Source organism: Telopea speciosissima, unplaced genomic scaffold, assembly GCF_018873765.1.
Source record: "Telopea speciosissima isolate NSW1024214 ecotype Mountain lineage unplaced genomic scaffold, Tspe_v1 Tspe_v1.0187, whole genome shotgun sequence".
Classification (NCBI taxonomy): domain Eukaryota; kingdom Viridiplantae; phylum Streptophyta; class Magnoliopsida; order Proteales; family Proteaceae; genus Telopea; species Telopea speciosissima.
The window spans coordinates 32,917-47,312 of record NW_025317523.1 but is presented as its reverse complement, the minus strand read 5'-3'; the positions used below and the strand labels follow the sequence as shown (position 1 = coordinate 47,312).

The 14,396-nt window shown below is 43.1% G+C and overlaps 1 protein-coding gene across 1 annotated transcript; it reads right to left on the bottom strand.

Moving 5' to 3' along the window:
- Window positions 1–3,147: 3,147 nt before the first annotated feature.
- Window positions 3,148–9,731, bottom strand: LOC122647823 (the record flags this gene model as incomplete). The annotated part of the gene is made up of 4 exons (XM_043841127.1): window positions 8,993–9,731; window positions 6,358–6,516; window positions 6,143–6,277; window positions 3,148–3,706 (listed from the first exon to the last, which is right to left on the bottom strand). Coding segments are annotated over exons 1-4 (1,592 nt in total), but the record flags the coding sequence as incomplete, so codon positions are not given.
- Between the last annotated feature and the right edge of the window lie 4,665 nt (window positions 9,732–14,396).

Sequence of the window (14,396 nt, the reverse complement as noted above, 5' to 3'; positions counted from 1 at the left end):
ATCTCTTATAAGACGTGTGGATGCGATGTTGAGGGTCATGACCTTCGAATCGATACCTATTTTGACATATAATCATTTTCGGTTTAAACAAGACCGGGTGGGTCGTTTGGAGTTTCTTGGGGCCATTTCTGTACTTTTTTGGATTTGGCATTTTCTAAAAAGTGTCCTTACCTCTTATTAGATGTGTGAATGCGATGTTGTGGGTCATGACCTCCGAATCGATACCGATTCTGGCATACGTTCATTTTCGGTTTAAACAGGACTGGGCGGGTCATTTGGGGTTATTTGGACGCATTTTTGTACTTTTTTGGGCTTGGGATTTTCTAAAAAGTGACTGTATCTCTTGTTAGACGTGTGGATACGGTGTTGAGGGTCATGACCTTCGAATCGATGCCTATTTTGGCATATGTTCATTTTCGATTTAAACCAGACCGGGTGGATCGTTTGGGGTTATTTGGGGGCAATTTCTAAAAAGTGTCATTGTCTCCTGTTAGATGGGTGGATGCGATGTTAAGGGTCGTGACCTTCGAATCGATACCTAATTCGACATATGTTCATTTTTGGTTTAAACCAAATCGGGTGGGTCGTTTGGGCTTATTTGGAGGCATTTCTGTACTTTTTGGGGTTTGGTATTTCTAAACTGTGTCCTTATCTCTTATAAGACGTGTGGATGCGATGTTGAGGGTCGTGACCTTCGAATCGATAACTATTTTGACATATAATCATTTTCGGTTTAAACAAGACCGGGTGGGTCGTTTAGGGTTTTTTGGGGGCATTTCTGTACTTTTTTTGGAATTGGCATTTTTTTAAAAGTGTCCTTACCTCTTATTAGATGTGTGGATGCGATGTTGTGGGTCGTGACCTCCGAATCGATACCTATTTCGAAATATGTTCATTTTCGGTTTAAACTAGACCGGGTGGGTTGTCTGGGGTTATTTGGACGCATTTCTGTACTTTTTTGGGCTTGGGATTTTCTAAAAAGTGATTGTATCTCTTGTTACACGTGTGGATGCAGTGTTGAGGCTCATGACCTTCGAATCGATGCCAATTTTGGCATATGTTCATTTTCGATTTAAACCAGACCGGGTGGGTCGTTTGGGGTTATTTGGGGGCATTTCTGTACTTTTTTGGGCTTGGGATTTTCTAAAAAGTGTTCGTAACTCTTATTGGACTAGTGGATACGGTGTTGAGGATTGTGACCTACGAATCGATACCAATTTTGACATGTGTTCAATTTTGGTTTAAACCAAACCGGGTGGGTTGTTTGGGGTTATTTGGGGGCATTTCTGTACTTTTTTAGGCTTGGGGTTTTCTTAAAAGTATCCTTATCTCTTATTAGACATATGGATGCGATGTTAAGGGTCGTGACCTTTGAATCGATTCCTATTTCGACATATGTTCATTTTCGATTTAAATCAAATCTAGTGGGTTATTTGGGGTTATATGGGGGCATTTCTATAATTTTTTGGGTTTGGTATTTTCTAAAAAGTGTCCTTAACTCTTACTAGACATGTGGATGCGATGTGGAGGGTCGTGACCTTCGAATCGATACTTTTTTTTTTTTATAAGTAATTTGTGTTTGTATAGAAGAAGAAAAAAAAAGATACAAGAGAAGGGAACCTCCTATCACCCCTTAGACAGACCTAAGGAGGAGAAACAGGCCCCACACCCCTGAGGACAAACCTCTCGAATATACTAGGAGAACCACCCAAACCCCATTACGGAGGCCTAAACTGGGCCTTACCAACAGAATCAGCATGAATCAGCCGCATTAGGTCCTCATGAAACTCTTGAGGATACATAATAGTTTCCCCATCTCCACTATTTATGGAAGCAATAAAGTCCGCCGGTTGGTTCAGTTCTCTCCAAACATGCCTTACTTCATAGCGAGCCAATTGGTCCAACATAGAGATGATCTGGTACTTCAAAACATAAACATTTCAGGGGCAGCCAATCACATCTGTAACAATCTCCACGGCCAACTTCGAGTCAGATCTGATAGAAACATAACGGAGGTTCCTCTCTAAGCACAAAACCACTCCTCTATGGATAGCTTTCAATTCCATGCTAAGAACCGAAGCTTCCAACCCTTTACCAGCATAGGCCAGAATCGGATCTCCTAAGGAATCACGAATGAGACCCCCATAACCAGCTCTATCTCCGTTCAAGGACCCATCACAATAGAGAGAAATCAATTAAGCAGGGGGCTTTGGCCAAAAATAGATTTTCGGAGCCGTATGGGCCCACTGCACTTGGACCCCCCACTTGTCAACCAAATATTGATTCCTAGGAGTATGGGCAGCCAAAATCAGACATTGAGAACCTTTAGTGAAAACATCAAATTTGATGTCTCGAAGGATCTTATCATAAGACCTTGACTGAGTACTAAAGAGCCGTTGATTCCTCTCCCTCCAAACATGATAAATCGTTGCACAAAAAACAAGCTTGGGAATAACATCCATCTTATCTTTAGCACAAACCACATGAGAAAGCCAATTGACCACATCAGCCAGGACAGCAGGTCCTTTGCCATTGAGAGAACATATAGAGCTAACCCTATCCCATATGGTATTAGAAAAGGGACAGGCAAAGAAGAGATGGTCATGGCTCTCCAAACCTCCCCAACACAGGACGTAATTCTGTCCTACAGCAATATTCCTTCTAATGAGTTGGTCTTTAGTTGGCAACCCTCCCATCAGGCACCTCTAGGTAGTACAAGAGTGCCTAGACTTGGTAGTAAAGAGACCATTAGAAGTTTCCTTCCAAACAATAAGATCCTTCTCACTACTCACAATAGGAATACTAATACCAGCCACATTCATCTCCTTAACCCGCTTAAGCCCAAGACCTCCTTCAGTTTTAGGCTTGCAGACCGCATCCCAAGAAATAAAGTGCATTTTCCTTTCAAGCGAGGGGCCTGACCAAAAAAACATGGACTCAAGCTGTGAGATAAGGTTACCTGGCAGCCCAAAAATACCAGCCCAGTAAATGTAGCATCCTTGGAGCACAGAAGAGATAAGTTGGAGACGCCCAGCATAAGATAAAAACCTGGCTTTCCATCCTTCCAATTTCCTTCTAACCAAATCTAAAATAGGACTGCAATCTTTCAAGGACAGCCTGCCCGAGACAAGAGGGACACCGAGGTACCTGATAGGGAGAGTGGTCTCAGAGAAACCCGTTAATTCCAAAAGTTCCATACTACTAGTTTGGGTTAGGCCCCCTACAATAATAGAGGACTTAGATCTATTGAGATGTAGCCCTGAAAGACCTGCAAACTCGTCAAGACCCCCCAAACTAGCCAAAACAGATTCACGGTTGGCCTTCACAAAGATCATTAGGTCATCCGCAAATATAAGGTGAGAAAGATGTAGAGCTTTGCATCTAGGCAGCAATTTGATTTGACCATCTACTTCCAGCCTTCGTATAATTCCTGAAAAAGCTTCCATGGCAATAGTGAACAAATAAGGAGAGAGCAGGTCACCTTGCCTGATACCTCTATCTCCCTTAAAGTAACCTGTGGGGCTGCCATTAATGAGAACGGAGAACATGGGTGTGGTAACACAAGCCTTAACCCATCCAATGAATTTCCCTGTGAAGCCCATTCTTTCCATCACTCCAAATAGAAAGTTCCTGCTCAAGGAGTCATAGGCTTTATGGAGATCAACCTTCAACACCACAGTGGGGTTGGCTGCTTTCTGCTCAATTCCTCTCACAATATCATGGCAAACAAGAATATTATCAACTATAGATCGTCCTTTGATAAAAGCTGATTGATTGAAACTGATCACCTCGCCGATAACCTTCTAGAGTCTATTAGAGATGATCTTAGTAATGATCTTGTAAAGCAGATTGCAAAGGGCAATGGGTCTATAGCCCACAAAGGAGGAAACATCTCCAGATTTAGGGATCAGAGAAATAAAGGTAGCATTAATAGAATAGGGCATAAAGGAGTTCTCAAAAAACCATTTAATAGCCTTGATAAGGTCCTCCTTAATAATCTCCCAGGTTGTTTTGTAAAATCTAGCCCCGAACCCATCAGGCCCTGGGGCCTTAGAATCTTTCATAGCAAAGACCACACCCTTGATCTCCTCTCTACTAATCTCCCTTTCCAATTCCAATATCTGAATTTCAGAAATAGCACCCGAAAGGTGGATAGAATTCGGGCAGGTTCCCTCATCAATTGAATCAGTCCCAAATAAATTACAATAAAACTTTACAGCCTCTTCTTTAATCCTTTTTGGTTCATCAACCACCACTCCATTCTGATCAACAATCTCCAAAATATGCTTTCTATTGAATCTGCTGCGCATGGACTTATGAAAAAAACTGTTATTTTTGTACTTTTTTAGGCTTGGGATTTTCTAAAAAGTGTCCTTATGTTTATTAGACGTATGCATACGATGTTCAGGGTCGTGACCTCCGAATCGATACCTATTTCAATATATGTTCATTTTCGATTTAAACCAAACCGGGTGGGTCGTTTGGGGTTATCTGGGGGCATTTTTGTACTTTTTTGGGTTTGGAATTTTCTAAAAAAGTGACCTTGTCTATTATTAGACGTGTGGATGCGATGTTGAGGTTCGCGACCTTCAAATCGATACCTATTATGGCATATGTTAATTTTCGGTTTAAACTGGACCGGGTGGGTAGTTTGGTGTTATTTGGAGAAAATTCTGTACTTTATTGGGCTTGGGATTTTTAAAAATGTGTCATTATCTCTTATTAGACGTGTGCATGCGATGTTGAGGGTCATGACCTTCGAATCGATACCTATTTCGACATATTTTCATTTTCAGTTTAAACCAGACCGTGTGGGTCATTTGAGGTTATTTGGGGGCATTTCTATAATTTTTTGGATTTGGCATTTTCTAAAATACGTCCTTATCTCTTATTAGACGTGTGGATGCGATGATGTGGGTCGTGTCCTCCGAATCGATACCTATTTCGACTTATGTTCATTTTTTGTTTAAACCAGACTGGGTGGGTTGTTTGGGGTTATTTGGGAGCTTTTTCGTTCTTTTTTGGGTTTGGTATTTTCTAAAAAATGTCCTTATCTCTTATTTCATGTGTCGATTCGATGTTGAGGGTCGTGACCTTCGAATCGTTACCTATTTCGGCATATGTTCATTTTCGGTTTAAACCTGACCGGGTGGGTCGTTTGGGGTTATTTGGGGGCATTTCTGAACTTTTTTGGGCTTTAGATTTTTTTAAAAGTGTCCTTATCTCTTATTAGACGTGTGGATGCAATGCTAAGGGTCGTGAACTTTGAATCGATACCTATTTCGACATATGTTCATTTTCGGTTTAAACCTGACCGGGTGGGTCGTTTGGGCTTATTTGGGGGCATTTCGGTACTTTTTTGGGTTTGGTATTTTCTAAAAAGTTTTCTTTTCACTTATTAGACGTGTGGATGCGATGTTGAGGGTCGTGACCTTCGAATCGATACCGATTTTGACATATGTTCATTTTTTATTTAAACCGTACCGGGTGGATCGTTTGGGGTTATATGGGGGCATTTCTGTACTTTTTTGGGTTTGGTATTTTCTAAAAAGTGTCCTTATCTCTTACTAGACATGTGGATGCGATGTTGTGGGTCGTGACCTTCGAATCGATATCTATTTCGACATATGTTCATTTTCAGTTTAAACAAGACCGGGTGGGATGTTTGGGGTTTGTTTTGGGCATTTCTGTACTTTTTTGGGTTTGGTATTTTCTAAAAAGTGTCTTTATCTCTTATAAGATGTGTGGATGCGTTGTTGAGGGTCGTGACCTTTGATTCGATACCTATTCGGCATATGTTCATTTTTGGTTTAAACCAAACCGGGTGGGTCGTTAGGGGTTATTTGGGGGCCTTTATGTTCTTTTTCGGGCTTGGTATTTTCTTAAAAGTGTCCTTATCTCTTATTAGACGTGTGTATGCAATGTTGAGGGTCGTGACCTTCGAATTGATACCTTTTTTTTCGATAAGTAAGATGTGTGTGTATAGAAGAAGAAAAGAAGATACAAGAGAAAGCAGCCTACTTCCACCCCTTAGACAGACCTAAGGAGGAGGAAAAAGCCCCACACTCCCGAGGACAAACTCCTTGGACATACAAGGAAATAACCACCCGACCCAATCACGGAGGCCTAAACTGGACCTTACCTGAAGTCTCATCATGGATCATCCGCATCAGGTCATCCTGGAAATCAGGAGGATATAGAATTGTTTCCCTACCCTCACAATCAATGGAAGCAATAAAATCTGCCGGCTGGTTCAACTCCCTCCAAACACGCCTCACTTCATAGAGAGCCAACTGGTTCAGACTAGAGCTGATCTGGTTCTTCAACACATATATATTCCAAGGGAACTGAACACACCTGTAATAATCTCCACTGCCAACTTTGAATCAGATCTGATTGACACATGTTGAAGATTCCTCTCTAAGCACAGTGCCACCCCTCTGTGAATGGCTAACAACTCCATGCTAAGAACAGAAGTTTCCACACCTTTACCCATATAAGCCAAGACCGGATCTCCTGTGGTATTACGAATAAGACCCCCATAAGCAGCTCTATCTCCATTCAAGGAGCCATCACAATGGAGCGTGACTAAGTGAGCAGGGGGTTTCGGCCAAGAACAAGCTTTGGGGACCGAGACAGCCCATTGCACCTGGCCACATTTCAACCAAAAACTGATTTCTAGGGGTATGGGCTGCCACAATCGGACAGAAAGAGCCTTTAGTGATCACATCAAACTTGATGTCTTGAAGGATTTTACCATAAGATCTTGATTGATTACTAAAGAGGCGTTGATTTCTCTCCCACCAAACATGATAAACCGTCGCACAGAAAGCCAATTTGGGAATGACATCTAACTTGTCATTAGCACAAGCCACATGAGAGAGCCAATTAACCACATTAGACAGGCCAACAGGACCTTTGCCACTTTGAGAGCACATAGAACTAACCCTATCCCATATGGTTTTAGAAAAGGGACAGTCAAAAAATAGATGGGCATGGCTCTCCAAACCCCCCCAACACAGGACTCAATTCAGCCCAACTACAATATTCCTTCTAATAAGTTGGTCCTTTGTTGAGAGCCCTCCCATAAGGCATCTCCAGGTAGTGCAGGAGTGCCTAGATAAAAAACTAGGAAACCAAACAAGCTTATGCCAAACCACCTTAGTAGCTCCACCTCTCACAAGTTCCCAAGCCGATTTAGTAGTAAAGAGGCCATTAGGGGTTTCCTTCCAAACAATAATATCCTCCTTCCCATTCACAATGGGAATACTAGGGAGATCACTCGAAATAGTAATCAGGTCAAAAGAGCCCTGAGGGGGCAAATGCCAAAGACCACCCCTAATGAAGTCTGAAACCAAGGCAAGCCGGGTAGAACCAGCATCATATCGGACTCGATCCCCATACCTTTTAATCAAAACCCCTTTAGGATGCCAATTATATAGCCAAAGTCTAGTAGATTGGCCATTCTCTATAATATGATGGAAGTGTTGCTCAACCGAATCTCTAAATTTGAGAATTTTTTGCCAAACCCAAGTACAGTTCAGGGGAACCTTAACAGTCCAAATAGAGTCATTTTTTAGATAGCGGGTATAGGCCCACCTAACCCAAAGACTGTCCTTCTTAGAGGCAATCCACCAGATTTGCTTAAGAATACCTGCAGTATTCATATCTGAAATTCTTCTTATACCAAGGCCCCCTTCAGCCTTAGGTTTGCAAATCTTCTCCCAAGAAATATAATGTACCTTACGTTGAAGAGATGGACCAGACCAAAGGAACTTGGAGAAGATGGAATCCAGCTTTCTCTTGAGAGCACCAGGCAGTCCAAAAATCCCTGACCAATAAATGTAGCATCCTTGAAGATCAGAGCTCAAGAGTTGTAGCCGCCCTGCAAAGGATAAAAGACGTGCTTTCCAACCATCAAGTCTACTTCGCACTCGATCCAAAACAGAGGAACAATCTGCAAAAGCCAGCTTGCGAGAAATGAGTGGAACACCTAGATACCGGATAGGTAACTTGGTATCCACAAAATTTGTTAATTCCAAAAGTTGCAGTCTAGCCATGTGGGTGAGGCCCCCTAAAATAGTAGAGGACTTAGCCCTGTTGAGCTTCAACCCAGAGTAGGTATGAAACTCATCCAAGGCCCCCAGGCAGGCCGAAATAGAATCCGTGGAAGCCTTCACAAAAATCATCAAATCATCTGCAAGGATAAGGTGCGAGAGGTGGGAACTCTTGCATCTGGGGAGAAGACTAATCCTGCCCTCAACCTCCAAATTCCTCATCAAGGCTGAAAATCCCTCCATAGCAATGGTGAACAAATAGGGAGAGATGGGGTCCCCCTGCCGAATTCCCCTTCCCCCTTTGAAATAACCAGCTGGACTCCCATTTAATAAGATGGAAAAACAGGGAGTGTCAACACAAGCCCTCACCCAACCAATGAACTTCTGAGGAAAACCCATTCTTTCCATAATCTCAAACAAGAATTTCCTACTAAGGGAGTCATAAGCTTTATGGAGATCAATCTTCAAAACTATTGTTGGGCTAGTTCCTTTCTGCTCAATCCCTCGGACCACATCATGACAGACAAGAATGTTGTCCACAATAGACCTTCCCTTGATAAATGCAGACTGGGTGTCACTCACCACCTGCCCAACCACTCCTTGTAATCTAGTAGATATGATTTTTGTAATGATCTTATAAAAAAGATTGCAGAGAGATATGGGCCTATATCCCGCAAAAGAAGAGACATCACCTGTCTTAGGAATAAGGCTAATAAACGTAGCATTGATCGAACTAGGAAGACTAGTCTTGCTGAAGAACCACTTCACTGCCAAAGTCAAATCTTCACCAACCACATCCCAAGAATGTTTGAAGAACGCAGCCCCAAACCCATCCGGACATGGAGCTTTGGAATTTTTCATAGCAAACACAACCTCCATAATCTCCTTATTGGACACCCTTCCAATGAGACTTTCCTGTTGAACAAGAGACAGACCATGCTGCAAGGGAACCGAACTGGGCATAAAACCATTATCAACCGAATCAGCCCCAAACAACTTCTTGTAGAAAGAGACAGCTTCTCCTTTGATTTGGCTAGGGTCCTTGACAATGTTTCCTCCTTCCCCTTGAATCTCCAGAATATGTCTCCTATGCTGCCTACAAATCATAGATTTGTGGAAGAAACTATTATTACCATCCCCCAACTGAATATGCTTCACCCTAGACTTCTCCTTTAAAAACTTTTCCTCAGTAGCCAAGGCTTCCCATAACTTCACCTTTGCTTGTGTCTCCAAAAGAACCAAATTTGGGTCATCAGGGTGCTCACCAAGATTGCATTGGGTTTGGTACAGCTCAGTCTCCGCAGCCTTTACCGTAAGAAAAACATCTCCAATGCACTCTTTGTTCCACTTCCTCAACTCCTTAACATTCCTTAACTGGGCAGCAAACCAAAGAATAGGATTGAGGGACATGCTAACAGGCTGCTCCCATCCCTTCCGCACCAAATCATCAAACCCTTCTCTACCAATCCAAGCTTCAAAAAACCTGAAAGGTTTAGGGCCAAAGTTAGTCTCATCTAACACACCCACCACCACTGGAGAATGGTCAGAGAGACCAGGAGGGTGGAAGGTAGCTTCTGAAGATCTAAACACATCCATCCAAGCCAGATTCACCATCACCCTATCTAGCTTACAGCAGATTCGAGTATCACCACTTTGTCTATTATTCCAAGTCATAGCTTCCCCTTTCTACTTCAGGTCAATCAACCCAAAGTCATCAATAAAATTGTTCAAGTCATCCATAGCCTCCAACCGAACAGGGTCACCACCTATTTTCTCATTTTGATTTCGGATAACATTAAAATCCCCCAAAACAGCCCAAGGGGAAACAATAGCACTAGCAAAAGTCCCCACATCCTCCCACAAAACCTTCCTACCAGCCACAATATTAAGAGCATACACTACAGTACAGAGGAAAGAGGCATGGGTTCCCACAATCGACACCTTGACATGAATAAATTGCTTAGATTTTTGAATTTCTTCCACCTTAAAGAAATTCGGATCCCAGCCCAACCAAATCTGAACAGTGTTGTCAGACTCACCATTGTGCACATATTTCCAATCTGAAATAAAATTGTCAAAAATTGTCGCACAATTGTCCGCCTTAACTTTTGTTTCCAGAAGACAAACCAATTTAGCTTGATGGTCTTTACACACCTTCTTAATCCATAGCCGTTTGGTTGAGGCATTCATGCCTCTAACATTCCAAGCTAGACACTTCATTTAGCATCAAGGTTAGATCCGTCAACTCCCCCTTTACTAGGTCCGTCTCCCTTAGCTCCACTAGACTCTTTCGGGTCTAAGAGAACCCGTTGGGCCTGGAACTTAGACCCCCTCCCCGTGGGTCGGCCCAGAATAGAATAAGAAATAGAGTTTAAATGGCCCGTACCTTTCCCAGACTGCCCTTGGCCTGCCCGAATCTCCGCAACTTGCTTTTTTAATCTTTCAAAATTGGCTGAGGGTTTAGTAGGAGTCAAGCTTGCCCCTTTTCCTTTCAAAGGCCGCAACTCTTCTCCACTTTCATTTCTTTCCAAAACTGGGTCTTCCTTTCTCATAGCCAGTTCACCAAATTCCTTCCCCAATGGAGACAGATTAGGATTCTTCAATTCCAAAGGATTGGCCATGGCCAGCTCAACTATAGCCCCTTCACTTTCTCCATTATCTAAAAAAGACTCACTAGGGATCTTCTCAATATGGCAAGTGTTAAAAATTGCACTCACTTTCTGGACAGCCACTCTTGACCGTGGGTCCTCCTCAAAAAAATCTCCATTAAATCCTCCCACCTGAATATTCTCATATCTAGCCAAATCCGCTCCATTATCTCCCTCCATTCCCAAATTAAGAATGATAGCTAACGGCTGGGGGGAAGGATCTTCTACCTCTTGGCCATAATCATTGCCTAACAGGATGGCACAGGAATCCGGATCCAGCATCATCTCAGTAGGATCATAATGCACCTCCTCCGTCAGATTTTCCAACAAGGCAAAAGCGTTGGATTGGGAAACTTCTTTGACAATATTCTGTCCTCCAATTGACTCAGAATTTCTCGAAATAATCTTGCCAAAACTGTTATCATGGCCCAAAGATTGGGTAACCCCCTTCCCTTTATTATTGTGAGCAATTAAGGAAACCCAATTCGAATCTGAAATTCCAATTCCAGCCTGCCTGGCCGGCTGTCCAGCCTCAGTTCCGGCAAAATCACCACCTTCTTTTCCGGCATCACCCTTCACCCGCCATTCCTGCTTAGTTTTCGAATGTTTCTGGTTTGGAATGCGGCTAACAAACTTACAAGAATCAATAAGATGCCCAAAAACCCTGCAATGCTTACAACGGGGAGGTTTCCAATCATAAGCCACACGTTGATTGAAAGCAAAGCCATCATCTCTATAAACTGGAATGGAAGAGGGAAGATCTTTGTCCGCAGCAACTTCCACACACAAGCGAGCATAGGACAGCCTCTCCATGGATCTAGTCATTTTGTCAGTCACAATAGGCTTTCCAATGACACTCCCAATCAAACTAAGAGCCTCAGAAGACCAGAAGTGAAACGGAAGGTTGGGAAGAGAAATCCAAACCGGGACAGAACATAAATCAACCCTATCCAAGCAAGCATCTGGACTCCAAGGGTGCAGAATCATCGGTCTTCTTTGAACATACCATGGCCCCCCTTCGAGAACTTTAGTCTTGTCATCTTCAAGGTTAAAACGACAAATGAAAATTCCACTGTCTAATAAATTAACCTCAACATGGCCTGCAACCTTCCATTGTTTCAACAACATATCCCGGGCAAAAATAAAGCTAGGCCTGCCCCCAATAAAGTGCCCCATAAGGGTGTTCTTCCACTTCTCAAGACCTTTCTTAATCATCGAATCTGGGCATTTCGCAGCCAAAGCACCATCAATCTCTTTAGGTTCAATATAAGACAGTTTCAGCCCATTCCATACATCGAAGGAGAAGAAGAGGAAAAGAGGGCTGACCATGGAACACCAACATTCTTCCTTGTCTTCTCATATGCACCACTTGAAGAACCTTCCTGCTGTTGTAAAAGAACTCCAGAACCAGCACCCTCCTCCAACGGATCATCCAAAACAAGAGTATTTTCCCCCGCAGCCGAAGGGCCTCCAACATGCAGCAGCCTACCACCATTGCCTTCACCTTGCACCACCGAAACATCCAAATCCAAAACATCAGCACCACCTACAGAACCACCAAGAACAGGCCACTCACCACCCTCCAAACCACCAAGGGCAGCCACTCCATCACCACCATCACCCGAACCACTCACACTCCCCCCACCATCCCTCCCTCTCGGACTAAGAAGAGGGGGAAGACCATTAGCCGGAGCTAATGGCCTGCAGGCCATCACCAAGAGCAACCACCTAGACCCTCACTCTCAAAATCGCCAGAGCTTCTCTCTCCTCAATAGAAAAAATCTTTCGAATTCGAATCGATTCCTATTTCGGTATATGTTAATTTTTGGTTTAAACAAGACCGGATGGGTTGTTATGGGTTATTTGGGGGCATTTCTGTACTTTTTTGGGCTTAGGATTTTCTAAAAAGTGTTCGTACCTCTGATTGGACAAGTGGATGCGGTGTTGAGGGTCGTGACCTACGAATCGATGCCAATTTGGATATATGTTCATTTTTTGTTTAAACAAGACCGGGTGGGTCATTTGGGGTTATTTGGGGGCATTTCGGTACTTTTTTAGGCTTGGGATTTTCTAAAAGGTGTCCTTATCTCTTATTAGATGTATGGATGCGATGTTCAAGGTCGTGACCTTTGAATCGATACCTATTTCGACATATGTTCATTTTCGATTTAAACCAGACCGGGTGGGTTATTTGGATTTATCTGGGGACATTTCTGTACTTTTTGGGTTTGGTATATTCTAAAAAGTGTCGTTGTCTATTATTAGATGTGTGGATGCGATGTTGAGGGTCGTGACCTTCGAATCGATACCTATTATGGCATATGTTTATTTTCGGTTGAAACCAGACCGGGTGGGTCATTTTGGGTAATTTGGAGGAATTTTTGTACCTTTTTGGGCTTGGGATTTTTTAAAATGTGTCCTATTATCTCTTATTAGAGGTGTGGATGCGATGTTGAGGGTCGTGACCTTCGAATCGATACCTATTTCGACATATGTTCATTTTCAGTTTAAACCAGACTGGGTGGGTCGTTTAGGGTTATTTGGGGGCATTTCTGTACTTTTTTGGGTTTGGCATTTTCTAAAAAGTGTCCTTTTCTCTTATTAGACGTGTAGATACGATGTTGTGGGTCGTGACCTCCGAATCGATGCCTTTTTTTTTTTGTAGGTAAGTATGATTGTATTAAGACAGAAAAAAGAAGAAATAAAATACATAAAATGGCAGCCCTTCCCCCCTCCCCTTAGACAGGCCTAAGAGGGGAAGGAGAGCTCCAGAGCGAACCGAGGACAAGCCCTCGGTGATACAGCCCCAAACAACAGGGGCCTACTACTCAATGTGAAGGGGTGCTAAAGTAGGTCTTACGGTCTGAGTCATTCTTGATCAACTCCACTAAGTCCGGGGGGAAATCCTGGGGTAGAAAAAAGATTCCCCATCCCCAGTGTCAATGGCTGCAACAAAGTCTACCGGTTGGTTGAGCTCCCTCCAAACATGTCTAATCTCCTTACGTTGCAATTGCTCCATTAGAGATGTGATTCAGACCTTTAAGGCCTGCAAGCTCCAAGGACAGCTCACTATCCCATTCAAAATATCCACTGCAAGTTTGGAATTAGATCTAATAGAAACCCGAAGGAGATCCTTTTGAATGCATAAAGTGACTCCCCTAAGGATAGCAAGAAGTTCCATGCCAAGAACAGAATTATCATCCCCCTTCCCAGCATAAGCCATAATAGCAGCCCCTGTGTCATCACGAATGATCCCACCGTAAGAAGCTCTTTCAGCCGTCAAAGACCCATCACAATGAAGGGTTGTCATGTGAGTTGGAGGTCTGAACCACGCACAAGTTTTTTGTGTAATAACCTTCCAATCCACCCTAATCCCCCAACTGTCAGCCAGAAACTGATTTCTGGGATTTTGGACAACCGAAATGGGAAAGGCAGCACACTTGATAGCCACATCAAGTCTAATAGCCTCAATAATCTGATCATGAGACCTAACCTTGTTTTCAAAAAGCCTTCGGTTTCTTTCCCACCAAATATAATGCACAGTAGCACAAAAAGCCAACTTGGGAATAATGTCCATCTTATCATTAGCACAGCCAACATTTGAGAGCCAGACAATCGCATTCTGGAGAGAGGTGGGCCCCCCACCCCCTTGTGAGCAAGAGGAACTAATTCTCCCCCAAATGCTGCTGGA